We start from the raw sequence: 25,355 nt of genomic DNA, 5'->3' as shown, positions 1-25,355 counted from the left end.
TAAGATAACAAAAGTGACACGATTTAGTTGGCTTTCTCATTTTCTGTTGGTAAAAGGTCAGTGCTTCCAAAAAATTTGTAAAAGGCCAAGGCCCGGGAAGAGAAAGTCAGCGTACCTAAAGTCAGAGCAGCTCCGAGAACCACTGGCTTATAAACAAATGATGGAGCCCTACCAGAGACTCTTGGATTTCATTCTCCAATAATCACCCAATCTACAACATTCATGTTGATGCTGGAGGGGACATAATGGGCATGTACCAACCACAGACGGAGAGTGTGCTTCAGCACAGGCAGAGAACAGATTTTCCCAAACACGAATGGGAAAAATCCAAGTTCCTCCTGCCACCTATGTTTTGACTTTGTAATAGTGAAGCTTTTCAAGAGATGGTATGAGTCCGTATGTCAACAACTGATGCACCGAAGAACATAGCTGCATGAGTTTATCTAGTTGACTAGCATGAGCTCTGCAGAACAGATTCCACATTAACTTCCTGTCTGTTCCGGTTACTTAACTAGTCATCTCTGAGTCACCATTCCCCCAGCCATAAAATATCAACTTTTAATCTTCATGAGATGCCTATCTAAACTTTAACTACTATGCCGAAAGCCCTTCATAATTTGGTATTGTTATTTTAGCAAGAAAATAGTCAGGGAGAAAAAAATGAATCTTACATTTAATATTATTACTTGTAGTAATTACTATATAGTTACAGCAATTCAGTCAACAGTTATTACCAATCAGGTTCTGTGCCCATATGCCGTTTAGTTCTCTCAACAACAGTAACTACAGTCAGCCCACTGATTTCAAGGGTTCTATATCCACCAATTCTGTGTACACAGATTCAACAGCCAATGGCCAAAATGTCAGGCCTATAATGTTGTGTCTGAACCACATGCACTCTTTTCTTGCCACCATTCCATAAAGAGTACAATATAACTATTTACATAGTATTTACATAATATTAGGTATTCTATGGCAATCTAGATATAATAAATGTATACAGAAGGCTAATGTATAGGTTGCATAAAAATACTATATCATTAGCTATGAGACATGAGCATCGACAGATTTAGGTGCCTGCACAGAATCATGAGATAATACCTGCCTCTAGGTACTAAGGAACAACTTAACAGATGAGTCCTATGTACCTATATGGGTACAATAACCCCCCTAAAGCCATATAACCATAGGGAGTGGAGCTGGAATTTGAACATGTCTTCCTTAGGTTTAAACTGTGTTATTGCCTCATTTGACAAAGACAAACAGCTTTGGATACAGTTCAGCAGTAGAGCACTTGCCTAAACATGTGATTTGATTCCAGCACTGTAATGATAATAAGCAAAAGTGGGGGAGGGGTATGTAGCACGCTCCAGGACCTTGAGTCAATCAATACCCAGTACAACAAAACAAGCACCTCAATAAAGCTTCATAATACAAACGCAATTATCTATTTTGTGAAGCCAAAAGCCTGCCGAGGCTCAGTTAGGATGTGAGGGATGAGTAATACATGGCCTCCAGCCCAGCTGATTCAATTTAGCCTACGTGGTGAGGTCATGCAAACAGGTGATTCTGACAGGCTCAATAGCACACTCCAGTGACACAGGATCTTTTCTTCTTTATCAGATACCCACAGCCACTTACATTTGGTTTCTGCCGCCACTGGATTCCAAGATTTCCAGTCACCATGACTTCATAGAGAACATTGCCACTGTCATTCGAATGGAAACGACTCAATTCATTTTCTGATGAAATCAGTAGCATAGAAGTCTCAAATATTTCAGCTCCATAATGTTTTGTCAAAGTTTCCAAGGTAGCCAGGTATTTCACCTTCAGGTCATGTGTGGACACACTGCTGTCACAGATGGTCTTGTTATTAAATTCCTTCAGGAAATCCTTGAAAACATTATTTATTCTCATCCTGGTAAGAAGGTTCCTCTGTCTGATGGATTTATTCAATGTTTCTGGAATATATCGCTTATAACTAAGAGAAAATTAAAAAAATATATATACAAGTTAGGAAAGAATGATTATAAATATGCCTCTATGACTTTCCTTGTAAGTACAGGCAAATGAAAAAACAGGATCTAACCCCAAAGGACCACAGATGTTAACAATTACAAAGAGATAGACACAGGCTGGAGAGAAGGCTCAGTGGTTAACTCTGCTCAGTGATGTGGGATTCCCTTCTGTTGTAAATATGTTTTAGTACTATTGGTAGGGCAGAATCAGAACAGAGATATAGAGAAAAAGTAGGGGGAGTCAAAGAGATACCATATAGCTGCTGAAGGAGACAGATGCCAGAACTTTACCCAGTAAGCCAAAGCCTTGAGGCGATACACAGAATAATAGAAATGGGTTGATTTAAGAGTTAGTTAATAAGAAGCCTAAGCTAATAGACAAACCAGTGTTTTAATTAATACAGTTTCTGTGTGATTATTTTGGGTCTGGGTAGCCAAGAAACCAAAGAGCAGTCTCCGCCTACAGCTCAGTGGTTATCACTGCTCTTCCAAAGGACCCAGGTTCAATTCCCAGCACCCACATAGTGGCTCACAACTTCTGTAACTCCATTGCTAGGGGACACAACACCCTCACACAGACATACATGCAGGCAAAATACCAATGTACATAAAATAAAAATAAATAATGAAAAAAGAGAAACAGAAGTAACCTCATGAGATGTATGCTACCATCATAAACAATATAGACACAAAGAACCATCCCTTCATATTGAAGGGTACAGTTGAAGGTTAGCCCTTCTTTTATGGTACTTAGGATGAACCTAGGGGCTCACACTGCTAGGCAAGAGACTCTAGTACTGAGCTATATTTCTTGCAAATAAGCTCTTAAAACTTGGGATTGTTCTTTTTGTTGTTGTTCTAGTTTTATTTGAGACAGTGTCTCACTATGTAGCCTTGGTTGCCATGGAACTTGCAATAGAGATTAGGCTGGCCTCAAACTCACAGAGATGCCTTTGTCCTTGCCTCCCAAGTGCTCGGACTAAAGGCATGTACCACCATGCCCGGCTGGGATTGTCTTTCATGGCTCACTGGTAAGAGAAATGGCAATTCAATTTCACAGATGGGCTGAAATTACATAGACTGAATATTAATCTCAAACCACATCTTAATACAATTTTCTATAACTAATAACTGACCATCCCTCACATCAGAGGTACCAGCTCCGAGGTCACAGAGTACAGGCTATAGAAGGCAGCCCCGACAGACAGCAATGCCACCATGGGAAAGATAGGAAGCATGGAGAGCACGCAGGTCACTAATCTGCCTGGACACTTCACTCTAGTTCATGTTTCTGAGATTACTTGCTAGCATAAAAAAAATTAGGCCACAATTTTAAGTATGCTATTTTGTACAAATATCCAAAGATTTGAATCATGTTGAAAGATGCATGAGCACATGTAAAATAACATTACAGCTAGGTGATGTGGAACATGTCTGTAATATCAGTACTTGGGAGGCTGAGGTAGGAAGATCATGAATTTGAGGCCAGCTTGGACTAGATGAAGCAAGGCCCTGCTTCAAAACTAATGAGCCAAATCAGTAACCTGACTCCACTATCCACTCGGGCTAGCAGGAAGGCTTACCTGATGTCTTTAGGGAGTTCTGGCAACTGCATTTTCTTCATCATGGCATAGTGTGAAATGGCCAGGACAGCCATCCCCAGGCACTCATTCTCAATGTCATGTCCATCCTGCTCTGTCTTGGGGTCCCGAATGGGAGCCAGGCATTTGATCAAATCATACTGTCCCTTAGGGGCAGAGAAGAGAAAAAAATGAGCCACCCATGTTGACCTGGAGAGGATCAAGATGGCCAAAATGTCACACCGCAAGGAAAGGAATCAGAGTGTCTCTGATATCAAGGCTGTGTCCACTGAAATGGGGCACAAAGCAGTTAAGAGTATGTTCTCCCTAGATTACATCATTCATTCACTCATTCATTCATTCATTCAGCGAGGATTTAGTGAGTGCTTGTCAAGGTGCCGGTGAAGACCACGAATTCACAAAGCCCTATCATGGGGCTTTCTATGTAAACAATGCCTAGACATAGGCATTAGGTCTGAACTGAATCAGACCAAGACAAATGACACTGGGCTGACAGCATTAACTTCATAAACATGTACTAGCCAGCCTAGTATAGGGACTGTGTGTATGGAGCTGGGCTTGCGGAAAGGGGAAGGAGTCACACTCCACAGTACATCATTACCACAGACCATCAGTTTGCTCCACACGTGTTATTTGCATTTTCAGGACAGAAAAGTGACAACATAATACACTATCTCACAGATGGGGGGGAAAGTGTAGCCTTCCACAAACCAATGGGGACTTTAAAAACAAGACTAAAAACCAGTACCCACAACTAGCCTTGTTCAGTGCAATGGCAAGCCAGGACAGCTCCCATTTACTAACTCCTAACCTCCCTGCTAGACGTGTGAGGCACTACTTTACTACCTTAGTCCTCACAACAGCCCTGTTAGAGTGCTGAGAGGGGAGAAATGGAATCATGAGCAGGACATTCTCCTAGGCACTAGAGATTTAGGAGTGGAGAAGCTATATTTCTGACCTCATGGAGGGACCATTCTGAAAAAGAAAAAGAGGAGTCACTAATATTAGGTGCTTACAAAAAAGTAAATTCAAACAGAAGAGTGGCATGGGAACTGGGGGCTGAGAGAAAGCCTGATCCTGACTCCAGGGCACCTTCCCATAACACTGCAACAGCTCTACCAACTCTCTGCTAGGTACTCCCACGCCCAGGAAGGTGAACATTCCAGCTACTCTGTCTGGGTGAGATGGGTTTGGAAGAGAGGTTTCTACTGAGACACTTTCATGTTTCATGTTTTGTTTTATTTTGTTTTGGGGGGTATGGGTCCAATACAATAGGACTTTTTTCTTTCAGGTAAAGAAAGGTCACTGGCCAGTACCACAATGTTTTGAGGAATAACAAGGATCTATGCTAACAATGCTTGAAGAGCAGAAAAAATCTGAACCTGAGATCTTGGGAAGAGAACTGAGAGCCTGTTACTGTCTGTGAACATTTTACACAACTAACTCAACAAACCCTATGCTGAGATGTTGATTTTCCTGAAGGTGAGATTCTAAAGCAAGGATGACACCATCTTTAAGCAGGGCAGTCTTCCTCTCTTCATGAGTTCTTCCTAGTCAATCCTCTCCATAGTCTATCACTAAAGTCTGTTCCTTTAAGGCAGATTCTCACTGAGTAGCTCAGGCTAACCTCAGACTCACATGTGAGTCTTTAAAGTGCTGGAGTTACAGGTGTCAGATCCCATACCTGGCTCCCATGATTTCTTATGCAGTATCTATGTATCATTTACAAATTCAGTGTTTCTTGTCTAGCTTGAGTATACATCATCCAAGTACCCAGTGTCTTGGCAAATATAACTGCATGAAGCAAACAAGACAGATATACCCAGTAAATAATGTTACATAAATGAATTGATATAAGGCCAGCAAAGTGACAGAACACAGGGGAAAGAAAAGTGCTTGGCCGGGAAAATCCAAAGCTGGGAGCCAGCTCCTTGGCTAACATACTACCTTCCCCAGTCACCTGCCTTTCCCAATCACCTGGGCAAGAATATCATAGAACAGGCCATAAAGTGCCACTAAGTACAGCTGCACAGGGAATCTGAGCCCCACCTGGCCTCACTCTCCCCACAAACTGCAGGCCTCCTGGCTCAAGCTTCCTACCTGTGCAAACAAATACTCCAGTGAACTGGCATCAAGGAGTGGGGTCGCTTCTGGAACCTTTTTCTTCTCATATCCATTTTTTTGCTTCTTTGGAGAATGTCGCCATACAGACTGTTCATTGTCATTGGTTCCATGCCAGTTTGTAAAATAGAATCTAAAAGATAGTAAGAACAATGTCAACTGTGGCAGGAGAGTCCCTGGACTGCTGGCCTGAGAGAGGCGTCTACCCAGGGTGGCCCACACTGAAGCTGAACTGAGGAACTTGAAATGTAAACAGCCTTGCTTGCATCTAGAACCCTCATCACCCTGAGCCAAAACCATTCTTACTCTTCCAAGTGCACTGCCACAGTGCACTTCCAACACCTCCTCTGGGTCAGGAGGAGAATGTTCTGGTAATCACAGGACAGCTCTTCTTACACCTGCTAATCCTGATACACCTCCCTAGGTAAACACACTTGATGGCTACAACTAGCTGCTACCCCACAGCTCTAGTCTTGCTTGGCTGTCCTTCCTCAACCTAAGACCTTTCCATTCCTGGTCGTACCATTTCTGAAATCAAGTTCTGTCCTATCTACAATCGAACTAACATGGTAGTCTTTCTTAGGTCCCAGATGGCTGTTATTAAATTGGGGATGTCTTTTACAATGAGCAAGGCTTCAAAAGAGAAATACAAAAACAGCAGCTGTGGTAACAGGACGGAAGTGAGCAGCACTTTGTACCTCTATACCACCTAATCTTCAGAACAATACCCCTAGGGAGACTTCATTGCTTCCTTGTGCAGAGGAGGAAAACTGAAGTTATTGGAGCAAAGTGACCTAACACTCCAAGCCTGACTCACTACCACTTTGGCCTGTCACCTGTTGGGGAAACACTTCTGAGCTGTGGGAGAGTGGCTGAGCTACTCTTGCCCAGCTGTCTCCAGGCTACAAACTCAGCTGTTTAGGGCTCTCTCAAATAGGCCAATAAGTTTATAGAAAACCATGTTACTGAGAAGCAAAAACTCCCACCCTAGAGAGCTCCTCTTAGAGTCAGACCTAAAAGGGGGGGTGCAGAACAGGATACAGAGGGCTCTCAGGCGTAGTCTCTGCCCTCTGGGAGTTCCCTGCCCCACAATAATACAAAACAACAGGAAGTGGAACACATGTCATAAGCAGAACTACACTGCAGCTTTCATAGTCCCCACACACTTCTCTTTCCTCTATAAATATCTGCTAAGAGCTACAGTTTACAACTCAGTTGTTTGTGATTCAATAAAATGCAAACATTTCATGGACCCCTGATGATACTATGAGCAGTTAATCCCATGTTTAATAGGTAACTTGCCCAGAATAAAAAGTTATCCTGGAATGCACACAACCTGCAGGCTACAGGTTAAGCATTCCTGGCTCTAGAACACAGACTACCAGCAGGTACATGGAGGAGACAAGATGGTTCTGAAAGAACAAGGCCAAGAAACAAGCAGGTACATCTAGAAACAGTGTGGACAAAGTGAGAGCTCCCTGGCAGCAGAGGCCACAACTGTCTTGCTCAGTAGCAAGTCCCCAGAACCTATACTATAGCAGGTGCTATATATGTGCTTGACAGATAAACAGCAGATGATGAACAAACTCAAGGAATAGAAATCAACATGGAAAGGATTGACACATTACTTTAAAGGTAAACATCAGTATTTTGTAGCTTTTGGTGGTTGTGCACAGCTCATTATCTCTGTAGATCATGAAAGGAACTGGAAGACTGAGCTTTAGTGTTGCATACAGAAAAAAACCACAATCTGCACAAACTACACCAGGTCACTAAAGCAGATGAGAGATTATCCCCTTGGTTTCTATATATGTTCTAGGACACCAGATTTTTGTTACAGTAAGAGCACAGAAGGACCCGCCAATGCAGTGGTGATTGCTTCTGTGGGCCCAGGCCTCACAGTACTCTTCACAGGAGGGACAGGGCACAGCAGAGAGGAGTCAGTGAGGCACCACACTTCCATAAGCACCAAGTAAGGAGTGAATCACCTGGCCTGCTACAAGGTGCAACCCAGGCTCCAACTAAGGAGCATATGGGCCAGGTAAATTCTGCCCAGTGGTAGATAAAATCATGACAGAACCACAAGCATTATGTTCAACATGGAAGATTCCCTGCAAGCTTCCTGAGAGGAGCACTGAGGACAGATACTCTGTGAACCAATCCAACCCTTCATCTAGGACCAAACATGTTTAAATTGGTAAGCAAGGTACGCTCACAATTCCAGTATTTGGAAGGCTTCTGCAGGAAGACTGCAAATTCAAGGCTAGCCTAGGCAATTTGGCAAGATACCACTGGGGAAAAATACAGTGGTGCTCAATTTATCAGCACAAATACTAAAACTGGAACAATACAGAGAATATTAGCATAGACCTAGTGCAGGCATGGCATGCAAATCTGTGGAGTGTTCCATACTTAAAAATAAAAGATGATTACCAATATTAACAACTTTCTAATTACTAATAAGACTAGAAACAAGAAGATGTCACTATGCCTGGTTTTTTATGTATGTGCTGGGTGGGGGACAAACTCAGGCCCTCACAAGCATTTTATTGACTGGGCCAACTCCAATATAACTACAAAATTCCCAAAATTATTAATTTACTGTAAAATAAAAAAAATTACCAAGCAACTTACTGAACTTATCATACATAAATCCTGATAATACAGTAACAGTTAAAACAGGGTGGGGAATAAGTGCAGTGTTCTTATAGCCCATGCTCCTCTTCAGAATGATTAGCCAGATACACCTTGAAAGTTCCTTGCCAGATGGTGGTGGCACAACCTTTAATCCCAGCACTTGGGAGGCAGAGGCAGGAAGACCTCTGAGTTCAAGGCCAGCCTAGACTACAAAGTGAGTTCCAGGACAGTCAGAGCTACACAGAGAAACCCTGTCTCAAGAAAAAAAAAAGTTCCTAAGAAACAATACTAGAGATGACTACACATTCTAAGTTTACTTTTAAACACCACCTAATGAAAGTTTAAGTATCTACAGAATTTTATTGAAGTCAATGATTTTCACTTATAAGGGTTTTTTGAAAACAAAGAATACAAACGCCTTATATTAACACATATCATAAATAACTAACAAATCATTAAGTAAAAACAGAAAACCACAATTAAAGCGCAAGAATATTTCCTAAAATAGACCCAGGATGCCACTTAAACAGTCGCCAGCACTTGTTTCTTGCTGCATCTTCTTCAGTGGTTAGATCACCAGTGGTCAAGCTCTTTGTAGACTGTTCTAATGCAAATGTTTGAATTTAGGGTGGTATCTTTTTTCCAACTTCAAAGAGACTGTGGTAACAAGGCAACATCCTGTTGAAGCACACTGGCAGGTATAACAGAACTGAAGCCTCTATGCACTTCCTGGCAGCTAACACAAAGGGGACAGGTAAATGCAACCTGTCTTCCCAATGGAAAAATGGGAGAGTATAGTCAGGTAAGCTCAGGTTTTTTGAAAATGCCACATATTGCCATACTGGACTCTGACCTAAGTCTGGATGCCTACCAGGAAAGAATCAGAACTGAAGAACATGTTCCTGTCTAGACCTCCAGCTAAAGGTCTATCTCTAGTTTTGATCACAGAACCAGACTCCTGGCTGTGGGAAGTAAGATCAGAGTGAGAAAAACAAATCCAAATACAGTGAGAAGGCTCAGCTGGAAGGACTAAAGAGTACCCTAAATCAGAGGTAAGAGGTACAGAGCTCTCCCACAAGGTGAGAGAACTTAGGTGAGCACCAGAAGAAGAGAATTCAGCCTCCCAGACTGGAATGGTACCTCACAACCAAAATGCAAAGGAGGTAGCAGCTGGGGTATTATAGAGGTTCCTAAGATTCTAGAAGGTGCTCCCAGCATGGCTTGATATTTTCTTAGCATCTGAGCTAATCTACTGATTTAATCAGATGTATACAAATCAAGATCCTTTTCAAAAATGGCCCAGGCTAACCACGGTTAACTTGTGCTTCACTGCTATCTAAAACACTTTCGATACACAATGGCTCCTGGATACACTGACAAAGGAAACAGTCTGCACTAACAAAGGCACCAATGGCCTATATGACTTTGGGACATTTAACAAAATTCGTGGCATGGGAAAAAGTAAAATGAAATTCATCAGAACAAAAAGCATAAAACCAATGAGAGTCAAGAGTCCTCAAGAGGACCATAGCATCGCTCCCGGAGAGTAACACTGGGAATTTATTTCTGTCACCTCCTCAGGAGGTATACAGAATATTTCTTAGCCACAACCTTTAGTAGGAAGTATATTTTATAACTTTTCTTAGTGTGTGTATATATTACATACCTCATAAGTTTTAAAATTCAATGCGCTTAAGAATATATCTATTTCTTATTTCTTTCCCTCTATTTTTTTCAAGTTCTGGTTATAACCCACTATATTTTTTTATTTATTTTTATTATTTATTTTATTAAAGATTTCTGCCTCCTCCCCACCACCACCTCCCATTTCCCTCCCCCTCTCCCGATCAAGTCCTCCTCTCTCATCAGCTCGAAGAGCAATCAGGGTTCCCTGACGTGTGGAAGTCCAAGAACCACCCACCTCCATCCAGGTCTAGTAAGGTGAGCATCCAAACTGCCTAGGCTCCCCCAAAGCCAGTACATGCCGTAGGATCAAAAACCCATAACCCACTATATTAAACTTATAACCATGATTCACCACGTGAAACACTTTCCTAGAGGGCTTGGATTCTATACAGACACTTTAGACAATGTGGCAGAGGTGATCAAATTCACCTTAAATCACTCCAACATGGAAGATGTCCCTCTCATACCAAGCAAATACAAAAGTTACAAACTATAACGGCTAAGTGACTCAGGGCTTCTGGCCAAACACTAGCCTAGGCACCCACTGGCACCAGCTCTGTGTACTGTACCTCATGCGGTAATGAAGCCGGAGAGACATCTTGTCATCCACAGTGATGTTGCGGTTCGGAGCATACCAGAGCTTGGCGCTCTCGTCATACAGGGCAAACAGGTTGTGACAGAGAGGAGAAATGTCTGGGGAGAAAGCACACCAGAAAGATGTAGGCACATACATTGGTCACCTTTCTCCAGAGACCAGCATATGCAAAGATCAAGGAATTCTCTCATCCAGAAACAATCTAGGCCACCTCATCCTCTCAGGGCAGATGCAACTCTCAACTATGTCCACTTAGGGATATTTCATCATACTAATCAAGAACCACAGTTCCTCAGGAGCATGTACTGTGGCCACTCGCCAACCAAATTAAAGCAATTTAAAAATAAAATTTGGTGACATTTCTCATTAAAAGGGTCTTACCAAATTCTGATTAAAATAAATAAAAGGGGCCATCTCAGAGTTACACAGATTCTACCTAATGTGCACGTTTTTAAATCACAGCAAGGAAGAAACATCTGAGAAATGCAGGAATCCGTCAATCTGCGTCCTATAATCTGTTTTCACATCATATACACAAATAAGTTCCTGGCTACCATACAAACCACATATTAGGATAAACAAAGTGATCTTGTCAGTGATTAAAATGTATTATCATTAATAATTTAATATACTTAAGTACTTTTTACAGTATCATAAATGTATTTATTAGCATTAACTAGCAAGAAGATCCCTTAAAAAGCTGGCAAAAATAGTGCTGTGCCTTCCCACTCCACTACTTGCTCTTTTAAAAACAGCCAGCACGGTGAGAAAGTCAGATTAGGAAGTGCCTTGTTTCTGAACACATGTATCCAAACAGAAGAATGAAGGAATATGAGTGCCAATGCCCAGTTGCCACTGTTATCTTCAATTCTAGCCAGATCTCAAGTTAAGAAATGCTAAAGTTAAATTAACATCTCCACTCCTGCCCTCATAAAAAGAGTGCTTATCGTGAAACAACAGTGGCATTACCAAGGCCTTCCTGACCCTCACAACAGCCTCTTTCCAGTGTGGACCCTGGGTTGAGAAGTTACAGGCTCTTGGGCATCTCAAAGTCCTCTTCCATCACTTAAAAAAAAAGGTGTGGACTAGAAAGATAGCTCAGCAAGTAAAGTCACTTGCCACCAAGCCAGATGACCTTAGTTCAATCCCTGGAACCCACATGGTTGAAGGAGAGAACCAACTCTTGCAAGTTATATTCTGATCTCCACATGTGAGCTCATGTGAATGTGCGCACACACACACACACACACACACACACACACACAAATGCAAAAAAAAAAAAAAAAGAAAAAAGAAACAAAGAGGAAAGTCTTTCCTTTAGTTACTTCCAAGCACATCTTCCTTTGGAAACAAGAGCCAACATATTCTTTCCCATCGCATAAGCCTTTCCCCTTTTGTTGGTGTTTTGGTGTATAAAGCCTTTTAGAAATATATGTACTGGGAAGTAAATGGGGCCTCCAGACAAGCTGCATTACTAACAAGATCTTAAACTAGCTACAACATCCCCACAATGTTGCTCTCAAAGCAAAGGGCACAGGTATGGAATGGACCAGGCTCTACAATATCACTGCAAGTTACTTCATCACCATAAATAGAGTTACTACAATCCTTTCTAAGCAGCTTTATTGGAATACAATTTACAACTATAAAATCTACCTGTTTTAAGTGCTTATTCCAGTGAGTGTCAGTAAATTAAGTGGGTGAGATATGTGGCTGTTTCTATAGTTTTATGGTCTCACTTTCCATCTAAAATTAGGTAGGCAAACACTATGTATCTCCATGTTAGAAAGATTATGAATGGAGAATATTTTGTTAGGTGTTCTTCTTTCTTACCCTAGCAAGGTAACAGGTTAGCTCTAAGTAAAACAAAATTTATTAAGTTTCACGTTAGTATACAAGGGCCTCACCATGGCATTTTCATATATATGTATTTTTGTAAATAAATCTTACTTTTATAAAGAGATGAACAGCCTTACTATCCTTTTCACAATCTAGTATGTCCAAGCCACAGGGCAACCCTAAGATTCTCAGTTCAACAGCACCCATGGGAGAACAGACACAGATAGCAGAATGATAGGCTTTAAATTTTTTTTTTTTGATAGGCTTTAAATTTAAGGAGTCAGAATAATCACAGCTACATTAGGGAACAGTATTACTGATTTTACTTTCACATTTGCACTGGGTGCTTTACACAGCACCTCAACTAGTGCTGATGTTATTCAAATTACAGAGATGTTGAAGAAAAGATAATTGAGCTTTAGTTGGAAGTGATGGTTGAATGCCTGTGATTCCAGCAACCACTTGGATGTCAGAAGAAATACAGCTTTGAGGCCAGCCTGGGCTATGTACTGAGTTCTAGAACAGCCTAAACTATCGAATGAGCCTGCCCCCAAGACTGAGCCTCACTGAAGGTTAGAGTCATTCCTTGGTATTCTATAGCTAGCTCATTAATGATAAACAAGGAATATTTCATGTCTCAGTGAAAAGTAAAATCCAAGATTAGGAAATAAGGCAGAACCATGACTTCCAGAACGCACACCTTGTTCTCAGCAGAAATAAAAGTCCACATGTGTTTCTGGATAGTGTAGCACTGCAGCCTCCCAGCCCTGCAGCCAGTACTCACTGCATTCCTGGGCAGCCCTGATGCACAGCTCCTCCGCGGTGTACTCTCCATTGCCCAGGCGGAGTGGCTCCCTATCTAACAGATAGAAGGTCACTTCCACTCCTGGCTCAGGGACCACCTGCTTCACCTCAGTCTTCTTGAAGCTCCTCATTTTAGCACAGAACGCCATGGCATTGCAGTCCTCTTTTATATTTAGATACTGTAGGGGAGGAAAGGAAGACGATGGAGTCATTCCATGTGCTGTTCGCTATGAAGGAAAGCAAGCAAGTATCTGTGGTGTTGGACGAGAACTGCTACCCTTTTCCATCCTGAATACCAAGCAGGTCAGGGATTACAAGAGGTGAAACCACAGAAATGATAAATTATGCATGATAACTAGGCAATCAGACTATATTCACAACAAACAGAATAATCTTAGACATGATTTGGATGTTTTCTTTATTAGCATACTAGTTGTAGCTAAAAACTAAGCTCTAATTTGGAGTCAATAGTATTAAAGACTGATGATTAATTAGAATATTGCTGCCCCTGCTGAGATCACAGAACTTCTAAATAACCTACAGAAAGAATCATAGTCTTTCCATTTCATGTCTATCCCTACAGAACAGAAGGCTTGGTGAGAACATGGGCCATGCTGAATCTGTGCTCATCTGAGGCCGGGTATACGAAGTGATTACTACTATGCACTCTTATAAATCACATGGAAGGCCATGAAAGATAGGGGACAGGTCCCTATCACCTGAGGGAAGCAGGAGGACAGATATCTCACACAGGGCAAGACACACGAATAAATTCTTTGCCAAGAAAATCACTCACAGAGCCTTCAAAACAAGTGGTGCAGGACCAAAGGAGTCCCAGGCACTGAGCCCAGGGCAAGGCCAAAGGAGAAAAAGACCAAGGGGAACCCCACATATCCTTTAGCCCTTGCCCAACACCAATGACCTCCCAACCATTTTCCTGTCCTCAAACTATTTCCTTCCTGCCTGCCAATCTAAGCTTTGCTTGAGTTTCCAAGTTTTATCTCTGCAAGAGAGATCAGATCCTCCACTAGTTGCCCATTATCTGCAGACTAGTCTCAAACTGAAACAGCTCTTTATCTCCTGGTTAACTGGTCCCATCAACTCCTCTCCTCTCAGTTCTAGCTGCTTAAAACTCAGGCCACTGGGTATCCCTGTCTCCCCACCCCCACCCATTCCACTCCCTGTGAGGTCTTCACGTATACTGACTCCTCCACTAAAACATACTCACCTCTTAGCTTTCATGGCAAAGTTCAGTCTTCTTCAGAACCAGTCCAGACTAGCACTTCCTCCAAGAAGCCTTCACTGAATCCAGTTGTACCCTTATGCTGGAGGCCATCTCGCCTGTGTTACTAAACTTACCACACTAGTCAAAAGGTATTATCGTCACCGTATGCATGCACCTGTCTGCTGTGAGTTCCCTGAGCACAGAGATGTACTCGTCTTTGTATACCCAGTAAGAAGCACAGAGATTTGCATACAGTGGGCACTTGGGAGAGGATACAAGGATGTCCCAAACAGGAAAAACCCTCAGCACCAAATCCATTTATTCGGTCTATTAGCTGTCATGATAATAGGAAGTAAGAAAATTTAAATAGGTCTCACTGTTACAAATCAAAGGCATTCAATTTTAATTTATAATATCCAAAATAAATCTAAAAACCAGAATCTACTAGAAATCAGGCTGAAAGATAAAGCTAATGGCTCACCTTGCACTTCAGATAAGCAGACAAAGGCCCAGCACTTAGACCCTAACATAATCACATTGAAAAACCAAGATAGAAACCAACAATATTCTAAGTCTGCTTCACAACGTAAGACAAAACAAAAAAACCTTTGCCTTAGAGATTCTTTGCAGACACAAAAGAGGAAAAATTCAAAGACAGTTGCTCCTTAACTCTAAAGAAACAATTAAGTACCACACAAAACTATCCATTTATTTACAAGACATGGCCCACTGACAACTTCTGACAGGAGAGGGCCACTGTACAAGGTGTCTCCTCAGCTGCTGAAAATGTAGACAACCAGCTACATGACCCAAAGTGAAAGAACCTAACAGGTTCATTAGGGTTCTCTGGGTAATGCACCCAGAAAAACAGACAATAAACTGTTAACAGTAGTGGCTATCCAGGAGAGGTTACAGAGAACTTTAACTTTACTTCCTGGAGCTTTTGGTGTGCAGGGACTGTTTAAGCCAGCATATACAATACTGTGAATGAATAATATACAGATTTCCTTTTTGTAATTGGAGGACAGAGTATAGACAGTCTTATAGTCTGAAGATCACAGTTTAGTGCAATTGTTCACACATAATCCCAACACTGGGTAGGCTGAGGCAGGAGGATCTCAAGTTCATAACCAGTCTGGGCCACAAAGTAAGGCCCTGACTCAAAAGAAAATAACCAGAAGGTAAATGTGTATACCTGCATTTATTCGGTTGTCCAATGTCCCCGAAAAGCAAACTGTATTTTCTTCTTTACTTTCCAAAGCCCATTCGGAGCTGATCTAAAGACCAAAAAAAAAAAAAAAAAAAAAAATCAATCAATCAACTCAGAGGTAATTAGGTTAGAAAATAAGAGCATACTTTCATTAAGCAAACAGCAAAACCTACATAGGAAGGAAAATGCACTTGGAGGAAAAGAATAGGAACATTAACATTGAAAGAGACATTAAGAAGGCAAAGACAACATATAGGGTATAAAAATCAAAGATGTTTCATTGTTCCAAGAAAAGAAACCAAAACTTTTGTTGCCTGATGTAGAGTATCCTGTCCTAAGAGCAGCTATCAATACGTCTCTCCTGACTCTATGACTGACAGTTCAGATGCCCAAACGTGTTCATCCCTACAAAGTGGTTTTGGCAACAAGCAGTTACCTACTTATAGATTCACATTTGGCTTCTCTTTATTATTGAACACATTTTATCAGAATCTTCTTGAAGAAAAGTACAGCCCTGGACAGTACATGTCAGCAGAGATGAACTAGGAAGCAAGAGGTGAAATGGGCTAGCAGCCGTCCCCATCATCTTCCATCATTACTATGGGAGACAGCATGAATAAAAACTCAAAAGCAAGAGTACCACAGGACCTCTTAAGTTCCTCTCACTCATTTGGTGACAGGCTAGAAATAGTAAGAGAGAACCCTTTCTGCAATGGTTGGGACTGTAGTAACGTAATGATGGTGAGAGCTGGAGAGATAGTTCAGTGGTCAGGAGGATCATCTTGCAGTTCTCAGCACCCACATGTGTCATACAAGCATCCCTAACTCCAGTTCCTGGGGACCTGACACCCTTTTCTGAGATCCAAGGGAAATACACAATGCTCAAATATGCACTCAAGCAAATATATTAAATACACGGAAAATGTTCTCAAAACATTTGTAAAAAGAATAACAATAGGCCAGGCAGGAAATATGAGTATGAATTTTGATGTGACAACTTTGGCAACTGGGATACAAATACCTTAAAAAAATACTCAGATAACAAATCATTTTGCCTTCAATTTAAAATAAATAAGAATATAGGGAAACTGCTTATAAGTAGACACACAATCTCATGAAAACAGTCATTAGAAAATAACTAAATAATAATGCTGCGCTTTGTGCACAAGTGGAACTCAAAAGCCATGTTTAGATGTTTCCCATTCACTTTGCCTGGCTCTCCACATTACAAAAGGAACTAGCTGACGAAAGAGCAAGGTGGTCCCTGCTCACATAAAGCTTATAACCTTTTCCAGAAACAGCAGAACCAGGAAGAGAAACGGAGACTGACAGTAAGACTGGGAAGTGTGATAGATAGAGCCTGGGGCTTAGGGAGGCAGTCACACAGACCTGAGATGGAATAGATATACAGGGAGTGAGAGGGAGGAATGCCAACAGTTGCAAACAGTGTGAGCAAATGCATCAGCATGTGCAAAGGTCCTGGAGTGAAAACCTATACTATTCCTTCTCACACCAGGCATGGGCAAACTTGCTAAGAACACGGCTTCATGCCTTTATCAAGGACAAACAATCCTGATGAGGAACTCTGCTTTCAAACACAAAGAACCTTGCCCCAAACCTGGAAATGGTCATAGACTCAGAGTCCTTTAAAAAAGAAGAGATTTTACTAGTTCCACTAGGCCTAGGTTCTTTCCATGGAAGTTACTGTATAATCCTTTACAGTACTTAAAGATGTTTATTTTTTAATACATTTATCTACATATTAATTTTACATCCTGGTCCCAGTTTCCCCTCCCTCTGCTCCTCCTCTACCCCCTCTACTCTGTTCCCATCCACCCCCCCAATCTGCTCCTCCTCCATTTCTGTTTAGGAAAGGGCAGGTCTCCCATGAATATCAACAAAACATGGCATATCAATTGCAGTAAGACTAAGCACCTCCACATGTATTAACGCTGGACAGAGTGACCTAGTATGAGGAGTAGGGTCCCAAAAGCCTGTAAAAGAGTCAGAGACAGTCCTGTTCCCACTGTTAGGAGTCCCACAAGAGGACTTTGGTTTTGGAAACCAAGTCAAGTTTCTTATTACACAACAAAGTCTTCAGTACCAGCAACACAGACCAGTAGGAATCATGAAACAGCCTTTAAAAGACACACTTCACAGGGCCTTTCAAGTGAATGTTAAATAGCTTAGAAAACAGGAACAATAAAGAAGAACAACCCATAGTGTCTGGGTGAAAGCAGTGAGCTCTTTCCCCCTTATTATAGTGGCAACGATTTTTAAAAAATAGCCTTTATTCAGTGAGAAAAGGTTACTGTGTGGCCCAAGTCCGTAGGTGCTGGTTTATGCAGGGGAGAAATAAGAGAAGTTCTACAGATTTCTCAAATTCTTTATTATAGTCTTCTGTAAGTAGTAAGCACCTCTGATAGTTTCTGACTGATGGGCAAGTAAAACAAAACAGCTTGTGAGTCAAAACATAGCCAACTCAAATTTCTACATGATGATCCAGACAGCTCCTGAAGTATTGGTGCTTATGTAAGGGATAAACAGATGATTAAATTTTAGAGAGAGAGCAAAACAGAAACTGAACTACACAGTTCTAATGCTCCAGAATGCCAGCATCAGAGCGTGAGTGTCTGAGACAAAGACACTGGCAGACTGTGCAGCAAAAGGACTAAGTGATGGCTCAAATCAAAGATAAGAATCTAAATAAAACAATGCATGCATGTACTTGGTTATTTTCACCAAAGACAGCATCTTGCCAATTGCCATGGTGCATGCTTTTTAAGCCTAGAACTTTGGAGGCAAAAGTCTTTGAGTTAGAGTCTAGTCTGTTCTACATACTGAATTTCATATCAAAAAGGTACTATCTTACCTACAATGAATTTATTTCATTTTATTTATTGTATTGTATTGGTTTTTTGTTTGTTTGTTGTTTGGTTGGTTAGTTTTTTGTTTTGTTTTTCAAGACATGGTTTCTCTGTAGCATTGGAGCCTGTCCTGAAACTTTGTATACCAGGTTGGCCTCAAACTCACAGAGATCCACCTACCTCTGCCTCCCAAGTGCTGGGATTAAAGGCGTGTGCCACCACCACTAAGCCCACAATGAATTATTTTGAGAAATCAAAACCTTTCTGAAGCACAAAGTACTGATAAAATGTTGAAAAGCTCAGAGAAAAGGAAAAGAAAACTTCATAATTTTGAGTAATCTGTCCTGGGAACCTGCCGGGAAGAGCCGCAGAATAAGCAGAGGCCTGGTTCCATGCAGCAGTTCAGTCTGCTGAAGGTTAAGTACAAAGGCTGGAATCCTACTGACTTGGACTTGAATCTGGCTTCCCAGGCAAATTACTTAGCAACCCCGAATCTCAATATTCCTAGTGGAAGGAGGGAGATAAAATAGCATTTATCCCACAGACTGGCAAAAGCTAAATACAACAAGTAAAGCATCCACCAGACTCGCATTCTCAGGAAGGCCTTCCATGTGGACTGTAATTTCTGCTCATCTGATTACAGTAATGGGATACAGTTCCAGCCAAGGAGGAGCCCCAGAATGCACAAAGCATCTTCACGGTTTGTGACAGAGAAAACCACTGGCACTTCAATCTGAGTTGTGTTGGACTAATCTGTATGAGTGACAGGAGTCCAAATGTGGGGCTCTTGATTGGAGAACCTTATTCTTTCCACAGTCACCATTACCCCCATTTCCTCTGGCTCTTTACTAGTAGTAGTTTTCCATCTAACATCACCCAGGACACTGATCTCATTAGAAACCTTTTAAAACTGTCAGAAAGGAAGCCATTAAACCAGGTGTGGTTGTGTAGACCTACAATCCAGCCCCCAGGATTACAAATTCCAGACCAGCCTAGACTACAAAGTGAGTCTGAGATCAACCTGGTCTGCACAGCAAGACCCTATCTTAAAACAAACAAGAGCAGCAAAGCCATTAAGCTGCCCACTCTGGCTGTGCTCCAGCCCACACCTACAGCAACCCCTGCCACCCTGGAGTGGGAAAAGCAGTGTTCCAGTGATTCAGCACAAGCCTACCTTTCCTGGACATAGAACTTTCTTTTTTTGTTATTGATTTTTATTGAGCTATACATTTTTCTCTGCTCCCCTCCTTTCCTTTCCCCTCCACTTCAACCTTCTCCCATGGTCCCCATGCTCCCATTTCTTTTTCTACTTCCCATGTATATTAGATCCATGTATGTCTCTCTTAGGGTCCTCTTTGTTGTCTAGGTTCTCTCGGGTTGTGAATTGTAGGCTGGTTTTCTTTGCTTTATGTCTAAAAGACACTTATAAGTGAATACATATGATAATTGTCTTTCTGGGTCTCGGTTACCTCACTCAATATAATGTTCTCTAGATCCATCCATTTGCCCACAAACTTCAAGATGTAATTTTTTTCTGCTGTGTAGTACTCCATTGTGTAAATGTACCATATTTTCCTTATCCATTCTTCAGTCGAGGGACACTTAGGTTGTTTCTAGGTTCTGGTTATGACAAACAATGCCGCTGTGAACACAGTTGAGCACATGTCCTTGCAGTACGATTAAGCAACCTTTGGGTATATACCTAAAAGTGGTATTGCTATGAACATAGTTGAGCAAATGTCCTTGTGGTATGGTTGAGCATCCTAAAGTGGTATTGCTGGGTCCTGAGGAAGGTTGTTTCCTAATTTTCTGAGAAATCGCCACATCCAAAGGGCGCTCCCACCAGCAATGGAGGAGTGTTCCCTTTGTCCCACATCCTCTCCAACATAAGTTGTCATCAGTGTTTTTGATCTTGGCCATTCTTACAGGTATAAGATGGAATCTCAGAGTTGTTTTGATTTGCATTTCTCTGATAACTAAGGATATTGAATATTTCCTCAGTGTCTTTCAGCCATTTTAGATTCCTCTGTTGAAAGATCTCTGTTTAGGCCTGTACTCCATTTTTTATTAGATTATTTGTTCTTTTGATGACTGATTTCTTGAGTTCTTTGTATATTTTGGAGATCAGACCTCTATCTGATGTGGGGTTAGTAAAGATCTTTCCCCATTCTGTAGGCTGCCGTTTTGTCTTGTTGACTGTGTCCTTTGCTTTACAGAAGCTTTTCAGTTTCAGGAGGTCCCATTTACTAATTGTGTCTCTCAGTGCCTGTGCTACTGGGGTTATTTTTAGGAAGTGGTCTCCTATGCCAATGAGTTCAAGTGTACTTCCCACTTTCTCTTCTATGAGGTTCAGTGTAGTTAGCTTTATGTTGAGGTCTTTGACCCATTTGGACTTGAGTTTTGTGCATGGTGATAGATATGGATCTATTTTCATTCTTCTACATGCTGATATCCAGTTATGCCAGCACCATTTGTTAAATATGATTTTTTTCCATTTTATATTTTCTGCTTCTTTGTCAAAAATCAGGTGTTTGTAGGTGTGTGGATTGCTATTCAGGTCTTTGATTCAGTTCCATGGAACTTTTTAAGGTCTCCTACAGCCAGGAAAACCATCTGCTGTCCTCTAGTCGTACCACCAGTGCCTCCACCAACAGCACCACAGACTGTCTCTCCCGAGACCCCAGCACTTTGCTGTGACCTGGGAACATTCTGCTGAGAGCACCGCAAGATACTGTAAAGCTGCTGGACTCCAGCCAAAAAGAATGACATAATATAAACACAAAAATGCATTTTTTCCTGTCAGCAAGTCAGAATTACAGCTTTTCTATATGCCATTCCTGTCATACAAAATCACTCACTTCTAACTATAGCAGCAATTCCAGGAATAGCCCACAATAGTAAATGCTGCTTCATTTACAATAAATTTCTAGGGATGAGCAAAATGATCGATGACAAGTCAATGGGTCGGACTCTGCCTTGTTCCCAAAGAGCCTGCTTTAGCCAAGAGGAGGTCTCTGACCAGAGCAAGCAGTACTCTGTTTAATTAAAGTCAGTAAGTGTCTTCCTAAAATCCACACTGTACCAAGATAGTGGGCAGTTCAATTCTGCTTTACTTTTTCTTCTTTTAAACTAATTACCATTAATGTACCTATAATGTTATTAAAGAGGCCATGATAAGACTTAGTGAAGCCATCTCCACTGCCTTTCTTAGAGTCAAAAATACGGTGGCAAAAGTGGATTCTCAGAAGGGGGAAGTCGGGCCAGGCTTGGCAGCGCAGTCCATCATCCCACCACTTAGGAAAAAGAGACAGAAGGGTCATGAAGTTGAAGCCAGCCAGAGCTAGCCTGGACAACATAATGAGGTCTCGTCTCTAAAACAGGGGTGGAGGAGATGACAGGCAGGACACAGGCACCTGTCTTTCTTTCAGTCAGGCTGCTTAAACATCTATCTAAAGGACTTAAGAAGCACCTGCACCATGACAATGAAACCTGTACTTTATTTTGTCCCTAAAAGGGGCTTTCAAATGTTTGACCACATTCAGGATTCATAGTCCCTTCCACAGATGAAAAGACCTGACTTAGGACAGTCCCATGATCAATGGCCAGTGAGTGGCACAATTCCTTGTCCAGTGTCCTTGGTGGCATTTTGTTCCTTTCTGGAAAAGATACAGGCTGCAAGGAATCCCCACACAAAACAGAGAACAGATACATAAGTATGCACACTAAAACCTTAGGGTCTATTTCCAGCTGCTAAGACAAACAGGGGCCTTGGCATCTGGAGGAGGATGTGGTAGGATGCCAAGAACTGGCAGTAGAGACTGTGCAGTCAAGAAGGCACAGAGTATGAGGCTTGGGCTGGGAAGCCATCTGGGAGAGGAGCAGCTGCCAGACTCAAGAAATCAAGACTGAAAGTGGGGGAGGGCTGTGCTATTCTAGAAAAGAGTCAGAAGAAAGGAAAATCACCAGCATGGTACCAGCAGGTGTTTAGAGCAGGAGGACTGGGAAACAAACACAAAAGAAAGACAGGAAAGAGCAGACATTATGGAGAAGTGAAGAAGGGTGCAAAAGAGTCTGTGCTAGTCTGTCCAGGAAGACAAATGGCCAGGACATGCCTGGTCTTGAGCAGGTCTCCTAAACTCTCAGGACTCAAGTTCTGCCTAATGATAAAGTATTGTGGCTCTCTACAGATGGAGGCAGTTAGAAGTCTGGGCCTCTAGTCACTCCAAACTGGGTTGAATCGTCAGACCTACTTCTTTCTGTGTGACCTTGGGTACTTCCTTAACTTCTCTGAGTTTCTGTTTCCAATGTAAAACAGTAATTATAAAACTCACTGCTTTACAAGATTGTTACAATGATTAGAGAGTTCCCTAATCTTATACTAAAATTAAAAGCTTAACAGCCATTAGGTCAGTTTTTGTTAAATTTACACAAGGGTTCAAATTATTTTCGATTTAAAAAGGGTTGCTCAACTGTCAAAGTGTCTACTGTATAAACATGAGAACCTTGTTTCAGATTTCCAGCACCCATGTCAAAACTGGCATAGCTACAACAGAAGCAGAGTAGGAGTGCAGAAAGTTGAAACCATGATGTTTACTGCCCAGCCTAGGTAAAATGATGCCTGAAGTTAACCTCCCACCTCCACACACATGCGCACATACAAATGAACAGTACATACACAAGGAGGGGGGTGAGGAACAGGTAAAGCATGTGGGAAACTATGTCGTTGCAAATTGACACAATTTTTCACTAACATAATTTTGGCACTGTCATGAAACAAAAGACACAGAACCTTGCTAGCTGGCACACCTCTTGACAAAGCCTAAAGGAAACCATGACTTTGGTGATTAAGAAGTGACCCTGAGTTCCCCCATGCTCCTTGCTAATTTGTGCTAATTTATTTGTGTGTCCTAAAGTTTATACAAATTACTTTGGGGGCAAAAACCCATCTACATGGATCCTAGACATCTTTAACCTTTAATCACTTGGCATTCTCAGGTACAAAACGCAATCACTTGTCTGAGTAATTAGGGTGAGAGTGGAAGGGGAAGGCCACCATACTGGCACCACCACCAACGTCACAAGCCATTGCCAGGTAGGGACTCTGCTTCAGGCACAACTCCTTAAAAGCTCAGTACCCAGAAGGAAAGAGTCAGAGCCCCTCAGCCCTGCAGCCTCATGGAAGACCACTAGGGAGACCAAGCAAGCAACACAGACAGAACAAGTGCTGCAAAACTCCAAACAGAACAACACTCTATGCTCTAAAGGAATTTGGCTACTGCATCAAAATATACTTGGATGAAAAAAGTAAGAGAAAAAGGAGAAAAAAGTTTTCCCTACAGAGTCTCCAGCACATCTCTGTCGAGTAACCATGATCAATATGTATGATTAACAGGGGCTCTCCTTTTTTCCTTCAAGGCTGAAGATAAGCCCAGGGTACCAACTCATCCAAGTAAACACAACCACTGAACCACATGTGTAGCCCAAAATGCCACCCTCAAACTGCTGGCAGAGCTCTGAGCAGATGGCACTGGCGCAATAAGGAACACATTCAATGCTCCAGCAGGCTCCAGCAGCAGATAGAGTTGAGACCACCCTTCTGCCCATCCCACCCCATTTTCTGTAGCACAGCCTTGCATCTACTCTTTAGGAACTATAACTGCAGTAAGAAATACATCTTACAATATCCACGTGCTTCACAGAAAGAAACTGTCAGGTGAGGTGGCTCACACCTGCAATCCCACACACAAGAGGCAGAGGCAGGAGGATCTCTGGTGTGGGAAGTCCTTCTGTCTATGTGTTGCTTTTATTGGTTAATGAATAAATCTGTTTTGGCCAGCGGCTTAGCAGACTAGGACAAGGCAGGAATTCCAAGCAGATAGGGGAGGAGAAAGAAGGCGGAGTCAGTGAGAAGCCAAGTAGCTGTCCCCAGGAGACAAATATCAGAATCTTGCTGGTAAGCCACAGCCACGTGGTAATATATAAGAGTAAACCAGAAATACACTTAAGCTAATTGGCCAAACAGTATTGCGAATAATACAGTTTTTGAGTGATTATTTTGGGCCTGGGCAACTGGGAATGAACGAGTGGGCCCCCCCAACAGATCTCCCTTTCTTATACAATGAGCTTTGAGATCAACCTGAGTTACACATTAAGATCTTGCTTGAAAAATTCAAACGGGGGGAGGGGGGGGAGGGAGGCTGGAGAGATGGCTCAGTAATTAAGAGCACTGACTGCTCTTCCAGAAGACCCAGGTTCAGTTCCCAGCACCCACAATTGCCAAGATCCAACACTCTCACACAGACGAAACACCAATGCAAATAAAAAAAAATAAAAATGAACAAAACAAAACAAATAATTAAAAAATTCAAAAAGGAAACAAACAAAAAAGTCTTACCCTCACTAGGTTTCACTCACTATTTTTTTGTTTGTTTGTTTGTTTTTCGAGACAGGGTTTCTCTGTGGTTTTGGAGCCTGTCTTGGAACTAGCTCTTGTAGACCAGGCTGGTCTCGAACTCACAGAGATCCGCCTGTCTCTGCCTCCCGAGTGCTGGGATTAAAGGCGTGTGCCACCACTGCCCGGCTCACTCACTATTTTCTATGGTACCCTATTTTCTTCCATATAATACACGGTTAAAATGCTAAAGCCTGAAAATATATTTCACAGCTGACTAATAAAAATGGGCAGAGACTGGTCATGAGAGAACTGTCTTCACTAGTGTCCCTCCTAGACAGTTATCTCCTAGGGTCATATC

The 25,355-nt window shown here is 41.9% G+C and overlaps 1 protein-coding gene and 1 non-coding gene across 2 annotated transcripts in view; one reads left to right on the top strand and one right to left on the bottom strand.

The window, feature by feature from the left end:
• Jak1 (Janus kinase 1) overlaps positions 1 to 25,355 on the bottom strand; it is a 116,369-nt gene that overhangs the window by 28,358 nt on the left and 62,656 nt on the right. Inside the window, exons 4-9 of the mRNA XM_041652827.1 lie at positions 15,722 to 15,803; positions 13,282 to 13,480; positions 10,633 to 10,756; positions 5,720 to 5,873; positions 3,602 to 3,765; positions 1,642 to 1,981 (exon numbers count right to left, since the gene is read on the bottom strand). Coding sequence (XP_041508761.1) covers positions 1,642 to 1,981; positions 3,602 to 3,765; positions 5,720 to 5,873; positions 10,633 to 10,756; positions 13,282 to 13,480; positions 15,722 to 15,727 — 987 coding nt within the window. The 5' untranslated portion in view covers positions 15,728 to 15,803. The remainder of the gene's footprint in view (positions 1 to 1,641; positions 1,982 to 3,601; positions 3,766 to 5,719; positions 5,874 to 10,632; positions 10,757 to 13,281; positions 13,481 to 15,721; positions 15,804 to 25,355) is intronic.
• On the top strand, positions 8,050 to 8,156 carry LOC121449008. The gene has a single exon (XR_005974467.1). It is a non-coding gene; the product is annotated as a U6 spliceosomal RNA (small nuclear RNA).

This window comes from Microtus oregoni, unplaced genomic scaffold (assembly GCF_018167655.1).
Source record: "Microtus oregoni isolate MIOR12 unplaced genomic scaffold, Mior012 000005F_ref0000423, whole genome shotgun sequence".
Taxonomy (NCBI): domain Eukaryota; kingdom Metazoa; phylum Chordata; class Mammalia; order Rodentia; family Cricetidae; genus Microtus; species Microtus oregoni.
This window is presented reverse-complemented; position numbering and strand designations above follow the sequence as displayed.